The sequence below is a fragment of the Gorilla gorilla genome, chromosome 8 (assembly GCF_029281585.2).
Source record: "Gorilla gorilla gorilla isolate KB3781 chromosome 8, NHGRI_mGorGor1-v2.1_pri, whole genome shotgun sequence".
Lineage (NCBI taxonomy): Eukaryota > Metazoa > Chordata > Mammalia > Primates > Hominidae > Gorilla > Gorilla gorilla.
The window spans coordinates 46,360,157-46,383,360 of NC_073232.2; the positions used below are offsets into that span (position 1 = coordinate 46,360,157).

Consider the following 23,204-nt stretch of genomic DNA (forward strand, 5'->3'; position numbering starts at 1 on the left):
ACCTCTGTTCAGACCTCTCCTCCTAGAAACTTCTTCCACTGCAAGTGGCAGAATGCAGCCAAGTGCTGCCCCCACCCTGACTGTGGGTGTCCTCTCCACCAGGCGGGGTTACCTTTGTTTCCCAGCGTTTAGGGAATATTCGTCCACCAGTCTGTCGTAGTGTGTCCTGATATCATCCAGACACCCGTTGTCCCCAAAGGCCCCCCACTCCATGTTGATGCACATCTGCCCCTGGTCCCCCTCCACCATCTCCACGTTCTTCATCTCCTCCATGTAGCAGGCATTGCTGCCGGTCCCTGGAACACACGAGGGGGCAATGAGGAGCGGTGGCCTTGCATTTGGGGGTCTTGCAACTGGGCCTGGGGTCTGGGGCCTGAGGTTCCACAGGCAGGGGGCACGTTTTTTGTGATGAACAAAGTAATAGTTTTTCTTTCCCAATTTTGAAATGGAAAATTTTGAAATGTGAATGGAGAGTCTGAGCCACATCACCCAGAGGGCACCTGCTCAGCTGACTTTCAACCAAGAGCCTATGTGTTCACCCGTCCAGGCAGGGTCATGTTTATTTTAATAGAAGATGGCTTTATAGCAAAGAGATGGAGTATCAATGGTAGAGGTTTAGGCAACATTCAGACCAGAAGAAGAAACATATACGTACACACACAACATCATGCACACATGAATATACAATACATACATGCCTATATATGTGTGTATAAAATATTAGGGGATTATCTTCTATCATACCATGGATGTTCACTTATTTTCTTTTTCTTTTCTTCAAGACAGGGTCTGGCTCTGTCACCCAGGCTGGAGTGCAGTGGCGCAATCTTGGCTCACTGCAACCTCCGCTTCCAGGGCTCAAGTGATTTTCCCACCTCAGCCTTCCGAGTGGCTGGACTACGGGCACCATCATCATGCCTGGCTAATTTTTTAAAATTTTTAGTAGAGACAGGGTTTTGCCATGTTGCCTAGGTTCATCTCAAATTCCTGGGCTCGAGCTACCCTCTCGCCTCAGCCTCACAAAGTGCTGGGATTACAGGCGTGGGCACCACGCCCAGCCCCACTTACCTTTTCTCGACAAGGATGGTTGGTCGTGGACTATGCCTGCCCAATAAGCTTTCCTACATACCTTGGGATGAAGCCCACAGTTCAGGGCAGGACAGTGTCTTCAGCATTTCAAGGGGGGCTTTCAAAAGCAATGGTTTTTCATCATTTTTGTATCAGACCTCTGAAGATCAGAGGATTCTTCTGTGAAAAAGGCACCTTTCTCTGGGTGGACCCACACACCGCACACATGCAACCTGGCATATGCTTGCCAGGGGCTCAAGAATCTCTGACTTCCATTCCTGAACTCCCTAGAGCAGAGTCACTCAAAATAGAAGGACCACAGACTTTTTGCTGTTCCAGCCCATGAGGAGCTAAGAAACTGAAGGCAAGCATCCTGCAACTTTCACAGCAATTTTAATTGCCATGATATCCAAGCTTGTGGTCACTGAACTTGCCTCACTGAATAGACTGGACATTTAAAAACCAATCAACTAACCCAGGAAGAGTGCTTCACACACATACTTTAATATGCACCTGGATCACCTGGGGACCCTAAGAAGCAGATCCAGATTCAAGAGGCTAGGGCCAGGACCTGAGAGCCTGCATCTCTAACAAGCTCCCAGGATGATGCTAATGATGCGCCCGGGAGCACCATCCACCCATCCAGGGTGGGATGTAGGTGAACTTTCATCGGGAGGGCACAAGACACACCCCCTGGCCAGACCAAAAGGGCTTTGGTAGTTTTCATCCCCTTTGAAGAAACTTAAGTAGAGTTCAAAGACTGTACAGTTGGATGATTTTTGTTCTTTGTTTTCTCAGCCCCCTTTTCACCCAAGGTTAAAACTGAGAGAAGAGGAGCTCCAGAAACGGAAGATGATGGGAGTGGGAGATGCAAAGAAAGCCAAAACATGGAAACCATACATCTTGCCTATGGGAGTCCTGGGCAAAGAGATCAATTGATGGAGGAAAGAAAAAGTTGCTATGAAATGTAGCTGGAGCCTGGTGCCAGGAAACGGGCGGGACTGACCTCCCAGGAGGGAAGGTGGGGCCTGCAGGAGGAGACCTGCTGTGTCACTCTAGCTTTGCATTTCATACCTAAGCCCATTCATACAAAGAAAGGGAGGGGCTGGGTGGAGAAAGCCAGGCCCCAAACAACCTTTTCACCAGCAGCTGCTCCCTAGGTTTTTTAAAATTTCAACAGAAGCGAAAAGTGGCTTAACAGTGAATGAAAAGTTCTTCCTGGCACCTGGAAGGCAGCCTGCTGGGGCCTCTTCCCAAGCTCTAGACACTCAGCAACTGATCCAGTAGCAGGGGTGCCACTGCTCATTCACAGGCAGAGTCCGCAGATGTTGGCTAAGAAACTCCCTGGGGTCTTTCCCAGCGTCCCCTGACGTGAGGAGCAGGGCCAGCAGGACAAATGGTTTCCTCATAGCCCAAATCAATACGCTTCAGGAATTACGTGCTCGAGGCCCAGACCCCTAATGTGTTTGGATTACAAGGCAACGAGCTGCAGAGACAACCCCTCTGCAACCCCCTTCAGTGGCTGGGACCATGCACACACAGTGGCTGCTAAAGGCAAAATGGTGCCCAAGACCATCCTGCCCCTTTCCATGCTCTAAGTGTGGTCAGCATGGGAGGTGCTCTCTACTTCCTTTCCAGCCCCAGACTCCCTCCCCACCCCATCCCCCTGCAATACCTGACCAGAGCCCCTCCATACAAGGCCCATAAAGCTGCCATGTTTGCCAGGCCCGCTCCAGGTACCTGTCTCCACTCAAGCCACATGAGCCTTTTGGGGCCTCATTCCTGAAGAGTTCAGTTCTTGACAGTCTGATCATAAGCAATGTGTAGCATTATGGGTGTCTTAAGAAACACCCCCCCACCTCCCCCTGCCGGAGACTCTGCAGCCTTCGTCCAGCCCTGAACTCTGGAGCTGGTCAAGAAATGATACTGACAGATAAGACTACCCCATACAGAGGACCAAGCTGCTGGGCCAAGGCCCCACAAAACGGGGAAACCCGAGCCCCCCCTTCTGCAAGGAAAGAGAACTTCCAGGACACTCACCAACAATGAGTCCAACCTCACAGGTGGGCTCCTCATAAGCACAAGTCATCATGGTGCCCACTGTGTCGTTGACCACAGCCACCACGTCCAGGTCAAATTCCTTTGCAAAGAAAGGGACACAGCTTTAGGAATAGGATCACTATGCCTGGCTTGAATGCTGCTGGTTCTGTCTGTTGCACTACAGTCAGAGAGCCACTGGTCATCATCTAAGATGGTTTTCTTACCAGCCTACAAAAAGGTAATGAATGTTCCTTCACAGACTAAACCCCTGCTATTAAGGATATATCTGAAACATGAGATCTAAGGAAGGGAAAGTATTCTACCCATTTTACAGATGATGATACTATTAGAGGAATCATAGAATAGGAGAGACAAGGGGCAGTGGTCAAACAGCTTCTTCCCTTTGGAGTTTAAAGCATTATGGCCTTTCAGAGGGCAAAATGGAAAATATCAAACTCACTGCTCAGAATCTGTCCTTGAGAAATAGTCATGCAGGTGCACAAACGCACACATACAAGGATATTTACTGCATGACATGCAATAGTCAGAAAGAGGAAACAATCCAAGTGAAGATCAAATGGGCTACGTAAAAGGCAATTCAGACATACGCTGGAATCCTACGCAGCCAGGAAAAAGAATGAGGTTGGTCTAAATGCAATGATGAGGAAGGATACCTGTTTCATATCAAATCAAAAAAGCAAGTTGTCATGTTGTATATATGGTATAATTCCTATTTTTAAGTGAGTGTGTGTGTGTGTGTGTGTGTGTGTGTGTTGGTATATGCATGGAAAGCAAGCTAGAAGAATTAACACTAATAGTTGTGAAGCAGGCAAAAATAGATCAGCAGGTATTCTTTCTTATTTAAGAGACAGAGTCTTGCTCTGTCACCCAGGCTGGAGTGTACTACCGCAACCAGGGCTCACTGCAGACTCAACCTCCTAAGCTCAAGTAATCCTTCCACCTCAGCCTCCTCAGTAGGTGGGACCACAGGTTGTGCACCACTATGACGGCTAATTTTTTATTTTTTAATTTCTCATAGAGACGGGGTCTTACTACGTTACCCAGGCTGGTCTCCAACTCCTGGGCTCAAGCGTTCCTCCTGCCTTGGCCTCCCAAAGTTCCTCCTGCCTTGGCTACAGGTGTGAGTCACTGCACCCAACCCGCAGCTATATTTTCAATGAAATATTGTAAGTTGTGTAGCATACCCTTCCAGATGCAACTCAGCCCTCTTTCTTTTTTTTCTATTTAACTGCAAAAGACAGCAGACAAATCAGCCCTCTTTCAGACACCCATTTCAGCTTCCCTGACAGCCTAGTGCCTAGGTATCTGTCTGCTCTTTAGACTGTTATTTGAAGTGTTTTGTTTTGTTTTGTTTTTTAAATTTCTTACTTTGCTCAGTGTAATGGGGTTTGAAAAAAAGTCAAAAGAAAAAAATTTAAAACAGTCTCTTACTGACTCCCTCATTAATTAATGAGTTAAATTAAATCTTGGGAATTTTTCGTTTTATATTTTTTCAGTGTCCTCCAGCCAAAGACCACCAGAAACACGCCTGTAATCTAACAAAGTTGGGCTTTACTGACTCATTGCAACACTGGAGAACACACCCCGGGGGCATCTTGGAAAGTGGCTTGGTGTGGTGGCCCATGCTTGGAATCCTAACACTTTGGGAGGGTGAGGCAGGAGGATCACTGGAGCCCAGGAGTTCAAGACCAGCATGGGTAACATAGCAAGACCCCACCTCTATTTAAAAACCCCAACACTTTGGGAGACCAGCCTGAGCAGCATGGCAAAACACCATCTTTACCAAAAACACAAAAATTAGCCGGATGTAGATGCCCACCTGTAATCCCAGCTACTAGGGAGGCTGAAGCGGGAGGATCGCTTGAGCCTGGGAGGCAGAGGTTGCAGTGAGCCAAGATTGCTCCACTGCACTCCAGCCTGGGTGACAGAGTAAGACCCTGTCTCAAAAAAGGAAACTTTAAAATTCTAAAAATTAAAAAAAAAAAAATTTAATTTGGATCTGTGTCTGTGTTGTGGTTTGGGGGAAGGTTTAAAGAAAGTGGGGCTTTGCTCTGGATTGGGTATTGTCAGGAACCAGGGGCAATTCTATGGTTACAGACTGGTCTTATTCTCGTCTAAATCCATCATGGTCCCAGATGGAGTGGCTGTGTCTGATGTTTCTGCTCTGCAATTGTTTGTGGACTCTGTGAAATTGTTTGTGTTCCACAGGAGAACACCAAGGCCTAATTGAGAGTGCCAGGCTGTGCCCACCTGTCAGGGGCTGCTTCTCTCTTTTTCAATTTGTATGAGAGTCATGATTTACCTTTCTAAAAAAAATAATAATAATAATCTTTTAACAACACAAACCTATGAGCCCTTATTTTATTGCGGGCAGTGGAGTCAGGAAATAGGGAGCTTTTCTTGGCCAGGTCACATACTTCTGTATTGTTTGAATTCTTATTTATTTATTTATTTATTTATTTGAGATGGAGTCTTGCTCTGTCACCCAGGCTGTAGTGCAGTGGTGTGATCTCAGCTCACTGCAACCTCCTCCTGGGTTGAAGCAATTCTTCTGCCTCAGTCTCCCGAGTAGCTGGGACTACAGGTGCGCACCACCACGCCCGGCTAATTTGTGTAACTTTAGTAGAGACGGGGTTTCACCATATTGCCCGGGCTGGTCTAGAACTCCTGACCTCATGATCCACCCGCCTCGGCCTCCCAAAGTGCTGGGATTACAGGTGTGAGCCACCACGCCTGGCCTGAATTCTTTACAACAGGCAAATACACTTTTTAGAAGCCCCTAAAACAGTAAAGATTTTAAAAAACATTCTTTTAATAGTTACCTCTCTCCTTTTTATCGCATCCCTTAGTAAGGTGACTACATCGTGGCCCACGCAGTCTGTTGCCTTAAAACCCTTTGTCCACGTGATCAAGATTCCCTACAACATAAAAAGCACCAGGAGAGTCCTGTGTAATTAACCTGGAAGGGGAGAATACAAAATTCCAACCCTCCCTCCTGAGTCAACAACTGCTGAGGGCTTACAACATCGGAGACAGAGTTCAAACATCTGAGGACAAACCAGTGAAATATGAATAGACCCTCCTCACCATCCTCATAGGGGTCTGAAATAATCCCACTTCACAGATGGAGCAAATGAGGCACATTAGGTAAACAGCAATGTCTAAGTTCACTCAGCAGATGGCAAAGACGGCACTCAATACTGGACAAGAGCCCAGATCACCCGATTCCAAGCCTGGTGCTGCCACTGGCATAACCAGCTGTACAGAAAAGTCTACTGACACTATAACTGAAGGATCCTAAGAGTTTAGTAATACTGTGCCTACCTAAAGTACATTTTAGCTTTCACTGGATTGAAGTTAAAACACTTCCTGGGGGGAGAAAAGTACACCGGGTGTGTGTTGACTATGATGAATCCAAGGTGAAGGTATAAGTGAAGTGCTTTAAAAACAAACAAACAGATCTAACTCCTGAGCTCTAAAAGGGTTTCAGAAGAAAAAAGTCCCAAGTCAGTGACGTAACTGGATTAACTGGTTTACAGAGGTAGGTGACCCTACCTAACTCTCCTAGGGCTGCTCATTAAGCCTTAAACCCGGCCTAAGACCCACCTCCAGAACTCCTGCCTGGTCACGTCTCCACCTGTGACACCCAGAGCTACCTACAGCTCTTCCAGCGTCACAGGCTGGGTCTTGCCTCCGTGACTCTGCACCATTGGTTCCTTCTGCCCAGAATCCACTCCCCAAGCCTGACAGCATGGAGCTGGAGCCGCTGGTGTTAGGGACTCGGCTCCCCCACTAGACTGTGGCCTTCCAAAGGACAGGAGCTGTAACCTTCAGCTCTGAGCCCAGCCAATCAGTAGTCAGCAGGGGCTCAAGCTCTGATCCTGGACCCTGATTCATCCCGTATATTGAACAAACATTTATTATCTCCTCTGATTGGACACCGTGCTAGGGCGTACGGGGATACAGGTCCTTGCTCACGGAGTCTACCACTAGCAGAAACAAGAGACACTAAGAACTAACTGTGTAAGAAGTGTTATAAGCAAGGCAACAATCAAATGAACAGGGGGCACAGAGGATGAGGTTCTTGTTTTGCTTGGAGGACCAGAAGGTTTCCCAGAAAAGGTGACGCTTTCAAAGAGAAAAGAAGAGAGAAGAGTCTCAGTATGCCCTGCAGGCTGTGAAATAAAGCCTGGCTCAACCCACTGTGACTGTGACTGTCATCTAGGAATGACACTGAGGCTGGAGAAGGCCTCAAGGGCCAGCCCACCCAGGCCACAGGGGACTCAGTGCTGCCCGATCACTGAGCCCTAAGAACAGAGACTCACCGCGTCCAGACTCGTCTGCTGGCAGGGAAATGAGAACGTGAAGCCCAGAGGCATCCTAGGGCCTTTGATCCCCATGTAGTCCAAGAAGTCAGAGATGCAGGAGACAATGTGATCAAACAGCTGCAGGGGAAAAGAAAGGATCGCCTGTGCTCTCTGTGGTTTTAATTTTATCAGTGCACATGGACCTAAGTGTGTATACACACACACACATAGGAAAACACACCCCCCACACATGCAGAGTGAGCCTCCTTTTCCAGAATCTTCTCAGCCACCAGAGTGTCACAAGCCAGGCATGGCAAAAAGCATCTGGTGCTTCTGGGCCACAAGGACACAAATCTATGTGGGCATCCCATGGCGGATTTTGGTCATCACATGACTGCCGGTGCCACTGGCCGTGTGTGCAGTGCATATGCACTATGGTTTTGTAATCTCACCTCTTCCCCAGTGCCCTGCATGATTTCAATAGGAATGGCGTAGATCTTGTTGTGCATTTCCACCGTTCTCTTTTTCCCACTACGGATTTTCACCAGCAGCACACGGAAATTGGTTCCTCCAAGATCCAGGGCCAAGAAGTCACCATTCTCTGTTGCAGCCAAAAGCGTAAAGAATGTCAAAAACAGCTAAGTGCCTCTTGGCAGCCAGTAATCCCAAGACTCCAGACTTTCAAGGGGAGAACCCCATAGCAAACATAGAGGAGAAGCTGCAACTCCTCCCTTTAGAACACAGCACAGATTCAGAGGAAGAGTGGGCACCACATCTCTGACCACCACAGACTTGGAGCCACACTGGGAGGAGAGCATGTGAGTAAACCACCCGTAACAATACACAGACTTCACCAGGGCTGCAACAATGAAAATCTCCTACAAAAAATAATAATTTATGTCAGGGTATGGGGTATTTGCAAAAACAGCTGCATCATTCCCTTCCCCGCATGTGCAAAATCCTTCTTTGCAACATGACTGCAGTTCCTCCCACTGAAACATGGAGTCAATTTCTCCTCCCCTGGGATCTAGCCCAGCCCTAGGATTGTTCAGGCCAACAGAGTGTGGCAGAGGCAAAGCTGAACCTATCCCCAGCCTGGGCTTCCAGGAGGCTTTGAAGTCTTCCCCTCTCCCTTGCAGCCCTTGCTGCCACCACTTGAACAGCCAGGTGGCCCACTGAAGGATGAGACACAGGGCCAGGGGCCCCTGCACCCCAGCCGACAGCCAACTGCTGGACATGTGGGGAAGGGCATCTGAGATCTGCCTCCCAGCTGACTCAACAGCTGACTGCAGATGCAGGAATGAGGCCGGCAGAGGTCAGCCGAGCCTGGCCCTGATGAGCAGAACTGTCCAACTGACCCACAGATGCATGAACAATAATAAAGGGTGGTTGTTTTAAGCCACTAAGTGTAAAGGTGGCTTATAATGTGGTATTAGGTAACTTACACATAGGACACATTCCTGTCACAAACATTCATTACTCCAAGGACCCACCTGAAAAGCTCTTCAGATTCCCCATAATGATCAGCTCCAGTGAAAACTACCAAGGTTAGCATAAAGGGTTGGATTCTGTTCTACAATTTGCCTGAATGCGAAACTCCCCAGGCCCTGAATGCCTCGTGCACACTCTATCAAGATTTAAGAAGGGTACACTGAGTGTTTATCCTTTTGCTGGCTTTCCTTGGCTTTGGGAAAACCTAATCAGTGCTGTGGGATTTGCCCAGCTTTTAAGAACACTTCTTTTTTATTCATTTAATTTTTTTTTGAGACAGGGTCTTGCCATGTTGCCCAGACTGGTCTTGAACTCCTGGGCTCAAGCAGTCCTCCCACCTCAGCCTCTTAAGTAGCTGGATGACAGGCGTGTGTCACCTTGCCCAGCTAAGAGCACTGTTCTGAGCAGGGCTGTGGTTTTAGAGATAGCACTTGCCTGGGAGGTCTGACCAGGAAAATTAAACTGCCCTGAGTCACACACATGACAAATCAGTTAATAAAAATGGAAAACAGAGACGTGAGGGAGTTTCTAGCTCTGGCAAAATCGTGCATCACCAGTGTGAAGGCATCCACTGGCAAATCCAACCTCCCCCACTGCGGCTCAGTTCCTGGCAGGAGCAGGACAGGCATGTCAGCCCCCAGCAGGCCCTCACCAGTCCCGTCGGGAGTTCTCCGGACAAAGGAGGGCAGCATCTTAACCGCGGCATTGTTGTGCGTCTGCTTCCTCAGCCCCAGCTCCATCTCGGCCCGCATCCTCTTCTTCACCTCCAGCAGCATGTCCTTGGTGAGGTGGAAATGAGCCAGGGTCTCCTCTATCTGCCGGTGCTGCTCAGCCAAGCGGTAGGCCACCGCCGTCACCATGGCAGCCCCCTTGCCGCTGCCACTCTCCGAGAGGAGGAAGCGCACATCGGAGTCTGGCACCAAGCGCCTCAGAGTCTTGTGGAAACGCCGGGAATACCTTGTGGGGGCAGGGGGGACATTCCACAACAGCTGGACTGAGCATTTATTGGGGACCTCTGGCCACCCTTTCTTTCTCCACTCTTTAACTCTTTTTTTTTTTTTCCTTTTTTTTGAGACAAGGTCTTGCTTTGTCACCCAGGCTGGAATGCAGTGGCACAATCACAGCTCACTGCTGCCTCAACCTCCCAGGTTCAGGTGATCCTCCCACCTTAGCCTCCCGAGTAGCTGGGGCCACGCCCGGCTAACTTTTTTGTATTTTTAGTAGAGACAGGGTTTCGCCATGTTGCCCAGGCTGGTCTCAAACTTCTGGGTTCAAGCTATCCACCCGCCTCAGCTTCCCAAGTGCTGGGATTACAGGCATGGGCCACTGTGCCCAGCCTAATTCCATTTTCTGCACCTGCTTTTTTTCATTACACAAATCATATACATCCACTGTAGAAAAGTTAGCAAACGCAGAGAGGTAAAAAGGAAAAATGAAATCGTTCGTAATCACACATAAAAAGAGAAGACTCTCATTATTACATGAGTATCACATACAAAAAATTCCAGGTCTAAAAAGATTTTGCCCTCCACCATGACAGGAAGATAATACAGCACAGTGGTCAAAAGCACGGTGTTCAAAAGTCAGATGGGGCCAAGTGCGAGGTGGCTCATGCCTGTAATCCCAGTACTTTGGGAGGCCAAGGCAGGTGGATCACCTGAGGTCAGGAGTTCAAGACCAGTCTGGCCAACATGGTGAAACCCCCCGTCTCTACTAAAAATACAAAAATTAGCTGGGCATGGTGGCAGATGCCTGTAATTCCAGCTACTCGGGAGGCTGAAGCAGGAGAATTGCTGGAACCTGGGAGGCAGAGGTTGCAGTGAGCTGAGAGCACACCACTCCGCTCCACTCCAGCCTGGGCAACAGGGCAAGACCCTGCCTTCAAAAAAAAAAAAAAAGGTTAAGATGATATACTTCATGTTATGTGTATTTTACCACAATCTAAAAAAATTCTAATGTGATGCTGCAAATCCCTAGGCTTTCTTGTCCAAAAAATTAGCCAAGAAATTACAAAGAAAAAAGAAAGAAATGGCTAATAAAAGTTTCATTATCAAGAATTTTGCAAATACTTTAAAAATATTTTAAAAATACAATGACATCCTTGGCTCAAACCCTATCCCCTCAGCAACACAAAACTATTTCTCTCTCTTCTTTTTTGAGACAGGAGCTCATTCTGTCCCCCAGGCTGGAGTGTAGAGGTACAATCTCAGGTCACTGCAACCTCTGCACCCCCATGCTCAAGTGATCCTCCCACCTCAGCCTCCCAAGTAACTGGGATTATAGGCACACCACCACACCCAGCTAATAATTTGTATGATTTTTTTGTAGAGCCACATTGCCCAGGCTGGTCTCGAACTCCTGGGCTCAAGCAATCCACCTGCCTCAGCCTCCCAAAGTGCTGGGATTACAAGTGTGAGCTGCCATGCCAGGCCAGAACTATTTCAATTTAAGTCGACATTCTTTGAGCCATCAACAGAACCGGGTGTGAAGGTGCAGTACTGACATGGGTGCTTCACATGCACATTGTATTTATATGTGCAGTGGGAAACAATTCTGAGGTCCTGTGCAAAAAAATCATGTCACAGGCTAGCATTAAAACTTATTAAATAATGACTTAGAATTTCCCTTTAGCCTTTTAAAAAAAGTACAAGCCACATCCTCACAGGACAACGTGGCTTCTAAAACTAAGGTGAGATGGCATGAGGACTGGCTGGGGCCACTGACGGACCAGAAGGCTGTGTGGGGAACAAAGCACCTCCTTGCCAATGAGGTCAACTTACAGCTCCTGCAGCTCCAGCTCTCAGAGGCCAAGCACAGACAAGCTGCCCATGTATAAAAGTAAAGTCTGAGGGTTTGGGGGGTTTTAACAGGAGCTTCTGAAACAAGAATGTGGGTACCACACCTATGACCCAAGGTCCTCCTGATGAAATGCGGATGAGAGACAGACACATTCTACCCAGAGGAGCCGACAGCTACAGAAATCTCCATCTCGACTTTTGACAGGGCGAGGTAACGACAGAGTGCAGAAGCAATACCAGCAAGCATCGACTAAGGGCGATACTTCCCAAGGGGGCGATGCTGACCTTATGCCCAGAACTAAGCATGTTATTTATCTATTTATTTATTTTCAATTTTTCGTAAAGATGAGGTCTTACTATGTTGCCCAGGCTGTTCTCAAACTCCCTCCTCCTGCCTCCTCCTGCTAAGATTACAGGCATGAGCCACAGCCCCCGACCACCATTGTCTTGTCTGCCGAAAAACGTTTACCGGGTACAAAAGTCTGATCTCTGGAGAAGGTCCCTACCCACAATGGGTACAGAGTGCCAATGATAGCAAAGGGCAGACTCACTGTGGGTGCGTCTTGTAAAGAGATCCGTCGACACCAACCGTGGTCCGCAGCCTGGGTGTGCCCTTGTTATCACGCAGGCGGTTCAAGATGGCGCCCAGCGTGGCAGCCACCAGGTTGGCTGAGCGAAATGAGACAATGGTGCAAACGTGTTGGACTGAGACACAGTCATCATCGGACGGTTCCACTCCCAGGCGGGTCAGGATTTCTTTGGCATTGTGGAGGCCTTCCTTATTCCTGTGAAGTTAGAAGCCAATACTGATGCACTGAGGACCACATGAGGCAGTGCAAAGCACTGAGGCTCGAAGGTGCTGGAAAGGGACAGCCCCACTTACCATGTGTGGGATGGTATGGGATGGTATGGGATGAAGACTGTCAAATGCCTGAGAAGAGCCCAGGAAGGGTTCTCCTCCATAAGAAATGCCAGGTAGTGATAGGAAAAACTGTACCAGGTTGCACTATGCCAAGCCAGGACCATGAAGAGAAGTGGAGAGGCAAGACTATGTGGCCTCTGAACAGGTGGCAAAATGGCTGCCACCACCCAGGGCTCATGAGGCTCAGGAGAACCTCCCACTCATGGGGTCTGTGAGTTGCCCCTGGATGCTTACACATCCTTCCTTGATGTCTCTCAGTCAAAGTGTAATTTTCTGTACACGTGTTTTGTGTATCTTTTGTTGGATTCATTCTGAAGTACTTTATAGTTTTGTTATTGCTGCAAATGGTGCCTTTAAAATATATATGTATACATACAGGTATACATATACACACACACATACACACAAACACATATACATACACTCTATCTTTGCAGCTTTCCTGTAAATCTAAAATTATTCTTAAAAATGTGTTTTAAAATATGTACATATTTTTATTATTGCTGATAGAAATACAGTTGACTTCCGTATCTTATCTCCAGACATCTTTTTTTGACAGATTTTTTTTAATATTTAAAAACAAAACCAACCTCACCCCAAATAACCCCCAAACAAAAAACCAGATTAAATAAAATGTACAGTGAATATACCCAGCAAACATCTGTATGTGCAATCAAATACTGTGTCTGTTACTGCGGCACGAATCTCAAACAAACAATTTACAAGTGTTCTGGGAGGGTCGGGGGAGTCCCAAGTTTTAACTCTGTGGTTTCTAGGAAGACAAGATGGGGAAGTGAGAGAATGGGGAAATCAATTTTGTTTATCTTAATTCTGTCCATATAAATATATTCATAAAGACCAAAAAAGGAAAGGAAGCTTGGGATGTTAAGGTAATACGAGAATAGGAGAGTGTGGGACTTTCCCAATTCTACCTGACCAAAAAATATGAGAGAAATTAATTTTATGATGGGAGAAGAGATTTAAAAAATGATAGAAGAGGATGGGGGCTGGGCACAGCAGCTCACGCCTGTAATCCCAGCACTTTGGGAGGCCAAGGTGGGAGGATCACCTGAGGTCAGGAGTTTGAGACCAGCCTGGCCAACAAGGTAAAACCCCGTACAGACATCTTTTTAACCTCTCCTGTCATTCTATTCATTTGTCTGTAGATATTTTGGGGGTATTCCATATAGACTTTTACCATTTACAAATAATGACAGTTTCACTTCTTTTTTGATTCTCATACCTTTAATTTATCTCTCATCTTTTCTTTAAAAACAAAAACAAAAACGAAAACCCACTGGCTAAGACTCCAGTACGATGCCAAATAGAAACTGGTGATACTGTCTTGCTCCTGATTTTAGAGAATGCCTCTAACATCTGCTCTTGTAGGACGTTTTTATAGTTTTTTTTTTTTTTTTTTTTGAGATAGCCTTTATTATAATATACATGCTTTCTTGAGCTAGCTGGGTTTGTGTTTCTTGGTAACCAAAGAGTCAATACCAGAAACAGGCCAAGAGGAAGGCATGCATTTCCTGACTTGGCCAGTGACTTTCAAGACAATCCACGAGTCTCCCGCTCCCCTTCCTTCCCAGCCACTGACCAGGAGACTCATGAAAAGGGACGGCTAGAAACTCAGGAGAGTGATCATAGAACAAACTCCGGCACATGGATTTGGCAAAAGAGTTGGTCCAGATAAACCCCTTTCCTCTTCCAGCAGCTGCCTTCTCTAACCTCAAAGAGAGCTGATGCAAATCTTCATAAGGAGACAGAGAATCCCGGGTTTCTTGTGTGATGCCAAGGGGCTGCAGTTAGTTGCTGGCTGGCTCTGTCCTTCCTTCTAACTGTCCTGTCTCATCTGTTAACCGGTGTTTCTCAAACTTGCACGTCAGGGCACATTTCCGGCTGTTAACAGGTTTCCTCTGAAAGAATGTGTGTGTGGCAGGGAAGGGGTGGTTTCAAGCACAAAAGAAGTTTGGGAAATAACAAGTCAAAGCAAACTGGGTTTTCTTTAATGTGTTGATGATACTATAAATCTGTATTTTTATACTTTATACTTCTTATTCTTTTTTACTGTGAGTCTGTATTTATTTTACCATAATATTGTAAAATGGAAGATAAATGTGCCATATTCCCAATCCTATTGGTCAAGGAAGTCTTTTTTCAGGGAGCACCTAATTAACATCTTGAGGTTACTAAGGTGCCCTTAGTGCCCTCAACACAGTCTGGAGGTCTCCGGACTGGAAGTGGAAGGTGGAATTCCAAAAACCCAGGCTCCGGGCTTCACCAGCTCCTTGCTCCTTGCTCGAATAGTCTGCTTCCTGGACGCTAATCTTACCCTGAGTGTGTGTGGAGGGTGGGGGTGATGGGCTGATGGGGGTGGGAGAGGAGGCTGCTCTTGTAGCTAGACAGGAAAATCACCTGTGCACTTCAGGCTGACTATGTCGTTCTTTAATGAACCGCCACAAGTGCCTTCAGGGAGTCCGGCCCAGAATGGGTCAACTAAGAGTAAGAGGAAATGGACCCAGAAAGCCATGACACTCTTGAAGGAAAAGCCACCAAACTTGGACTCAAGAAGTAACAAGGGACCAATTGCTCTTCTCTGCTCCAACACCCCAAGAAAGCCTTGAGGGGATGGTACCTACTTTTCGATGGCTGACACATCACTGGTGTTAAACTTCCCTCTGGTGAGCAGCTCCGGGGTGATCCGTCCTTCAAATAAGAGGCCCTCCTTGGCCATCTTGACTAGGATCAGTCGAACCAGCTCTCCCAAGTACATGCCACTGACCATCTTCTCAAACCTGTGGAGAAAGGCACACCGGCACTTGTCAGCCTTCCTCTGCGCCCCACACACGAGGGCTGGGACAGACATAAAAGGAATGGGAAGCCCCGACTCACCCCTCACCAGCCCCCAGCCTCGCTGGCAGGCAAAACCATGCGCTTGTGTGACTGAACAGCAGAGGGAGAGGGATCGGAAGCCAAGCCGACTGTGGAGAAGGCAGGAGTCATCCAGACCCCATGCCTGTGTCTAGGAGAACACCATGGGCAGGAGCAGGCAGGGAAGGCTGCCTGAAGGCAGGGGGAGCGTTCGGATTTAGATTGCAGATGTCAAGAAGGCCCCAGATAGAAATGTGCAAAATATGATAATCTCCTCCTAAACTGTATGCTATACTTTTTATTTTTTATCTTTATGTATGTACGTATGTATGTATTTACTTATTTATTTATTTTTTGAGACAGGGTCTCACTCTGTCGCCCAGGCTAGAGTGCAGTGACACAATCTCGACTCTCTGCAGCCTCAACCTCCTGGGCTCAAGCCATTCTCCCACCTCAGCCTCCTGAGTAGCTAGACCACCACGCCCAGCTAATTCTTAAAATTTTTTGTAGAGGGGGAGTCTCCTTATGCTGCCTAGGCTTGTTTCGAACTCATGGGCCCAAGCGACCCTCCCAGACGCAAGCTACAGCACCTGGCTTGTATGCTATACTTTTCAAAGAACTTTCACCTCCACTCCTATGGGAGACCCCAAGCCCTGTGGATAGGAGGTGGCCAGGAAGTATTCTCCCCATTTCCCAGCTCAGAAAGGGTAAACAGCTGCTCCGAGGGAAAGGCAGCCACTCCCCCTGGGGCCGCTGTCAGGACATTTGTTAGGCACCTCCCTGGCATGATTTTCTCCTTCTCTGGCCAAAAGGATCAAGAATTTGCTTTGAGGAACTCACTCCTCCCCCACTGATGTTACTCTAAACTCCAGGGCTGGGCTCTGCATACTGACAGCCAATCGGCTCACCCCACAGCTCCAGCCCCGGTCAAGCACCGACCAATCACAGAATGAGCCGAATGCTGCAGGGGAGAGGCAGCCAGGTGTAGAGATAGAAGCCAACACGCATTGCTGAAGGCCCAGCCGGGAGCTGGCAAGAACCAGGGCTCGATGCCATATGTGAGCCAGATTCAGCCCCCGCATCCTGGCTGACGAGGGGCCAGGAGGAACCCCTGAGCAGGGAAGATTGAAGAGGTGGGCGCACATCAGAGCAGCCCACCGCTCCTCTGCGGGAGCCCAGCTGGCACACCCACAGCTGGCTGTGACACAGCAAAACAATCTTCCAACCAGAGCCGCCCAGAAGCCAAGGATGCTGCCGAGACCTGAGCACCCGGCCCTCAACCATCAGCACAGGGCACAGAGCCTCCTTAAAAACACAGTCCTCATTTTTCCTGCTCCTGACAGAACCAGACATGACTGCCTAGCTGCAGCCAGGCAGAGGATCCCTGGCAGGACAGTGCCCTTCTGAGTCTGGTGCCGCCCCAGGCTCCTGTGGGAACAGCCTCTGTGTAGCCCTGAACAGGAATCTCAGCACTGGTGGAGCCCTGGCAGAGCCACTACTGAGCTACTCACCCTGGCCTCCCTACCTGTGCAATGAGATACTGACTGCTTTCCTGTAAGGTTATATGGAGGATATGGGTTAATATAGGTCAGATAGTGCTACAATATCTGGCTAATAACGAGTGCCTGTGGCCCTTCCTATGTGTCTGACACTTTTTCCAGCACTTTACCTGTATTAACTTATTTCATCCTCATTACAACCCTAGGAGGGAGACATTAGCATTATCCCCATTTCACGGATGAGGAAACAGAGGCACAGAAAGGTTATATAACTTGCCCATGGACAGGGCTAACAAGTGGCAAATCCACATTTTGAATCCAGTTAGATCTAACACCAGAAGTTGTACTCCTAACCACTGTGCACTTCTGCCTGTCTCATGGACCATGTCACTCAACGTTAGCTGTCACTATCATGCTAGCAGCCACCTAGGACCACCCCTACCCCAGCCTCTCTGCCTGTTCTCCTCCCTAGGCAGCCTTCCCTGTTGGGCAGTGTGACAAGAGAAAGGGCATTCCCCATAGGATGGGCTAACATCAGCCTCCTGGCACCCTCTGCCCGCTGCTTTTCACTCTGCCTTCTAAAGATGCCCAGAACCATCTGCTCCCTTTTCTACATGGCCTATTACACACATGGATAGTGATACCCCCTTTTCCAGATAGAGGCCCACGGCCAGGGTCTGTCCTTTCCCAGTCCCTAAAGGCCCTGTTAGAGCAGCAGAACAAGCAAATAGCACCTCTCACGAGCTTCTCTCTGTTCAAACCAAGGCTCATGGAGACCGGCTCCTGTTCCAACAACGTGCTTCCCATCTGCTCAAGTGAAATTAATGAAATCGAGCAAGTCATGATCTGCCTCTCACGGCATGCCACCTGTGATAACTGAACAGGTAATGCCCGGGCCCTTTTCCTTGTGATAACTGAACAGGTAATGCCCAGGTGTCTCGGCAGTCAGACACCTACGACCACAGACAGGCAGTGAGAGGCGGCGCAGCAGCGTTCCAACCAATCTGCCTGCTGGTGGGCCCAGGAAGGGCTGAGATGGGGGAGGGGAACATCATCAACCACGAGAAGTCATGGGCAAGGACCTGCACACCAATGAGGAGCCCTCAGCACCCTGGGTCTGCTTCAGCTAGAAGCCCAAGGAAAGAAAAGAGACAGAGGCCCATGGCCAAGCAAACCAGGACCAGAGCTGCCGAGAGATTCCATGGAGCAGCAGAACCACAGAAAGAAAAGGCATCTGGGTGCTGACTTGAAGGCGCACAGTTACTCAACCACCATCCAGGCCAAAGAGCTCTCCTGAACACCAACCACCAGCGTTTGCTGTTGCAGTCACTGCTGTTGCTGTGTTGTTGTGTGGGGTGGGGGCTCTGCATTTTGAAGGATGTGATAAGGAATCACAGGGAAAAAGGATTCAAGATCCCAGAGATTCCAGGCACAACACAGAGCGAGAGCAGAAGAGCAAGAAGCCCAAGCAGGCCGGGTGCAGTAGCTCACACCTGTAATGCCAGCACTTTGGGAGGTTGAGGCAGGAGGATCACCTGAGCCCAGGAGTTCGAGACCAGCTGGGCAACATAGGGAGACCCAGTCTCTACAAAAAAATTTTAAAATTAGCCAGGCATGGTACTGCTGCCTGTGGTCCCAGCTACTCAGGAGGCTGAGGCAGGAGGATCACCTAAGCCTGGGAGTTTAAGGCTGCAGTGAACTGAGATCACATCACTGCACTCCAGCCTGGGCAACAGAGTGATACCCTGTCTCAAAAAAAAAAACAACTCAAGGAAACAAAAGGGAAGGAGAATTAAAAATGAAATAAAAGGTGGGGCTAACTCCACAGTATAAGACAAGCATGTGGCAAGAATATCAAAGGCCTGGAATATAAGGGCGAGACAAGGAAACCAAAAGACCGATCCCTTTTAGAAACAGACCTTCTGGCTCTGGGGCAAGGTGGGGCCTGAACACTCAAAGCAGGTTCCTCTGCTGCCTCCCAAATGCAGTAACTACCAATGAAGGCAGGAGCCACATAGCTATTATGACAATGTCCTCCCTGTCCACTGTATACAGTAGGTACTCAGTTAAATGCTAACTCCAATCAAAGCAAATGGAATGAGTAGCTGTTGGTAGTCTAGAGCCCACTTGGGCACTGAGAGCCTTTGCACAAATCTAACACACTGAGGTTTTAAAACCCGGTTAATGGCTGGGTGCGGGGGCTCACGTCTGTAATCCCAGAACTTTGAGAGGCCACGGCGGGTGGATCACCTGAGGTCAGGAGTTCGAGACCAGCCTGGCTAGCATGGTGAAACCCCATCTCTACTAAAAATACAAAATTAGCTGGGCGTGGCAGCAGACGCCTGTAATTCCAGCTACTCGGTAGGCTGAGGCAGGAGAATCACTTAGAACCTGGGAGGCAAAGGTTGCAGTAAGCTGAGATTGCGCCACTGCACTCCAGCCTGGGTGACAGAGCAAGACTCTGTCTCAAAAAACAAAACAACAACAACAACAAAAAAACCCTGGTTAAAAATTGGAATCGCCCAGGGAGCTTTTACAATACAGAGGACTGGGCAACCCAGGCCAACTGAATCATTAGTGAGAGGATGCCTGGACATCAGTATTTTTTTTAAAAGACCGCTATGTAACTCTAATGTGTACTCAGAGATGAAAAATCACTTCCCTAGATCCTCCCTGATTACCAATGAGAAAAGATTCTGGAAGCTCACTCTGAAAACCTCAAACCTTCAAACAGGGCAAAAATCCCCAAACCTACACCAGACCACACCTCAACAATGAGTCTTGGGTCACCTCTGTCCTATTCTAGGGCCATAATTTTCCCATCAGTCAAATGGAGCAAACGTCTTTCCCTGCCACAAAGAGGATAAAATGGCTTTCAAGAACTAGGCATTCCATGGAAAAACGACATAGGGAAGATCCAAAGATTCAGATAGAAGCCTGGGGGCACAGCAAAAATTTGCTCAGGCAAAAAAACTCTTTAGCCTACAGCCTATTTCCAGGAATATGTGATGCAACTTGGGAATTTGTCATTTCCTTGGAATTGTTCTCAATGAGACCTGGCCTACAGTATGCAGTAAACTAGTGATATGGTTTGGCTGTGTCCCCACCCAAATCTCTTCTTGAATTCCCATGTTGTAGTGTGAGGGACCCAGTGGGAGATAACTGAATGTGGAAGCAAGTCTTTCCCACGCAATTCTCATGATATTGAATAAGTCTCACAAGATCTGATGGTTTTATAAAGAGGAGTTCCCCTGCACAATTTCTCTTTGCCTGATGCCATCTATGTAAGACATGACTTGTGCCATGATTATGAGGCTTCCCCAGCTACATGGAACTGTAAGTTTATTAAACCTCTTTCTTTTGTAAATTGCCCAGTTACGGGTATGTCTTTATAGGCAGTGTGAAAACAGACTAATACAACTGAGAAACATATTCGAGAAAAGAGATTTTGCCCCAACCTTTGACTTTCTCATCTGTACCCCCATTTAGCCACCCACTCGTCTCTCATCCATCATCAGCCACCCATCCATCCATCCATCCCAAAAATATTTATTGCAAGCCAACTGTAAATACAGTTTATAGTTTAGCCTTGGGATACAGTTCATCTCTTCGGAAAATTTCAGACAAACATCAATGGACAGCAGAGAGATCCAAGTTTACACCCAAGCCATGCAGGGTTCCCAAACTAAGGCCAAGAATAAGGGCCTGGGCATTACCTGTCGAGTTACCACAAGTGGCATGCCCCACCTGCACTTCTAAGAAAAGAGACTTCTCATTAAGTGACTGATAGTAACTACAGGTACATAACCTCTTATCTGAAACCCTTTGGGGTCACATGTGCTTTGGAATGTGGAGATTTGAGAATTTTAGAGATGCAACAGGGTATACATGCCATGTGTCACAGAATACCTCCAGAGGTGCCTGAGGCAGCACTGCCATCAAGCACATTCAAGGCTATTCAGTGAAACATACAAATAGGCACAGTAATAAGTTCATGTCATGCCAGTGGGGTCAATGGATTGGGCGGGGTGGTGGGGGGGGTATGGTAAAAAACCTTTGACTGTCAGAGCTTTGGAACTGGGGTCCCTTGTCACCAAGCTGGTACCACAGTCTCAGCCTGCAATGGTGATGCTCAACTCTGGGTGTAAGAACTTGGGAATTCCCTCACTGAGAAACCTAGTTTATTCACTGCTGCCACCTCCACTGGTGGGGAGCTCGCCATTGATGAAAATCCATTAATTCAGGTGGAAAGGCCAACTGTCCAGCCTGCAGTATTGAGATCTTTTGGGTCATGCATTTCAATATGGCTAGTAAATTCCTGTTTCCCTCTAGCATCAGGATAAGGGTTATTAGGTCTACAGAGTCAGTGAACATCTCTCTGTAGGTTGACAGTATCCAACTCTGGGATAAGGCTGCTGGGAGGCTGGGTAGATCAGAGAGAGCTAGCAGCATGCCAGCATCACAGAGAAATGTGAGCAGGCACTTCAGGAAATAAGTGGCTCAGAGAAAGCAATACCCACTCTAACCTGAATAATATCACCCTTACTTCTGTTCTTTATCAACTCTGGTGTGTCTATTTATGCTTGACATTAGAGATACGGAGGTTGCCATAGGGAGAATGGAGGTTGCTTCTCCATTCTCCCTAACGTCTACATGACTTACACTCTTCTTACCCCAACTCCTCTGCACCAACAGATATTTGCATGTCTGCCCTACCTCCCCATCTAGATTGTAAGTCTTGGGAGGGAAGGTGCTGTTTTGGATCCTCAGAGCCTAGCACAGAGCTCAGCACATAGTAAGTGCTCCATAAATATGTGATGAATGGACACTCATCTCCCTTAGATGCCCCGCATACCATGTGGCCTCTCTTACCATGAACAGCAACACTCGTGACTACAGCATAGAGATATTTTTAAAACCTTATATTTACACTAACTTTCCTGTGCTTTGTTGGGGAAGCATTTTTGAACCATTCATATTTATTAATTTTTGTGCAGCAGGGGATAATTTGAGGATTTTTTTTTTTCAGGGGCTACTGAGCTCCTGGGCTCCCATTCACCTCTTGATCTCCTCCCCCGACCACCAGTACCTGCTCAACTCTGGCCCCATTCCCCATCAGATGGGTTCATTGTGAGCCCCACACCAAGATGCATCAATGCTTCTGTGCTTTTCGTTTTCATGATGTTTTACAAGGACACAATCATAGTGTAATTAAACAAAGAGAAGATTATTTTAAAGGTGCTTTTCAGCTACAGACTCTACAGCTGTGCATCTCACCAAACAAGGAGCAACAAATAATGCAAATTTGATGGGCTTTAGGCCGCGCTAGGTGGCTCACGCCTGTAACCCCAGCATTTTGGGAGGCTGAGGCAGGCAGATCGCTTGAAGTCAGGAGTTTGAGGCCAGCCTGGCCAACATGGTGAAACTCTGTCTCTACTAAAAATACAAAAATTAGCTGGGCGTGGTGATGCATGCCTGTAATCCCAGCTACTTGGAGGCTAAGGCAGGAGAATCGCTTGAACCCAGGAGGTGGAGGTTGCAGTGAGCTGAGATTGAGCCACTGCACTCCAGCCTGGGTGACAGAGCAAGACTCTGCCTCAAAAAAAAAATGTGACAGGCTTTTCTGTTTGTGATCACTTGGCTTTATGCCCTTTTCATCTCCCATCCCAAATCTTTCATTAAATGTCCCCTAACTCACATATGTGGTTAGAAGCAAAAGTCAAGGACTCACAGCTGTTTTCCAGGGTTGAGGGATCCCCGGTCTATCTCCCTGTCAAACTCTGTCCGGATGTCTTCTAATGATCCATCGTCTCCAAAGGCTCCCCATTCTGTATTGATACACATCCTCCCCTCGTCTCCTTCCACCAGATCAATGTGCCTCAGTTCCTCCATATAGCAAGCATTGGTGCCAGTGCCTGGGCAGGACAAGATCAGAAGCTATGACCACACAACGGGGAGGGTGCAGAGCCACCTGGAAAGATGGGCCGAACAAATGGATGGGCAAAGGGGAATACATTACCGATGATCAGGCCGACTTCGCAGTGCTGGTCGTCATAGCCACAGGTCATCATGGTGCCCACTGTGTCATTCACCACAGCTACGATGTTGGCATCATAGTCCTGGGGACAGATAACGGGGTGTCATTGTCCACTCACACATGGGAGCAGAGATCACACACCTTAAC

At 47.9% G+C, this 23,204-nt stretch overlaps 1 protein-coding gene across 4 annotated transcripts in view; it reads right to left on the reverse strand.

Moving 5' to 3' along the window:
- Positions 1–23,204, reverse strand: part of HK1 (hexokinase 1) — a 131,952-nt gene that overhangs the window by 9,472 nt on the left and 99,276 nt on the right. For all 4 annotated transcript variants that reach the window (XM_031015138.3, XM_055353618.2, XM_063710045.1 and 1 more), the window contains 10 exons: positions 23,040–23,139; positions 22,752–22,935; positions 15,290–15,445; positions 12,277–12,510; positions 9,580–9,884; positions 7,889–8,037; positions 7,455–7,574; positions 5,952–6,047; positions 3,109–3,208; positions 113–296 (listed from right to left, as the gene is read on the reverse strand). In XM_031015138.3, coding sequence (XP_030870998.1) covers positions 113–296; positions 3,109–3,208; positions 5,952–6,047; positions 7,455–7,574; positions 7,889–8,037; positions 9,580–9,884; positions 12,277–12,510; positions 15,290–15,445; positions 22,752–22,935; positions 23,040–23,139 — 1,628 coding nt within the window. The remainder of the gene's footprint in view (positions 1–112; positions 297–3,108; positions 3,209–5,951; positions 6,048–7,454; positions 7,575–7,888; positions 8,038–9,579; positions 9,885–12,276; positions 12,511–15,289; positions 15,446–22,751; positions 22,936–23,039; positions 23,140–23,204) is intronic.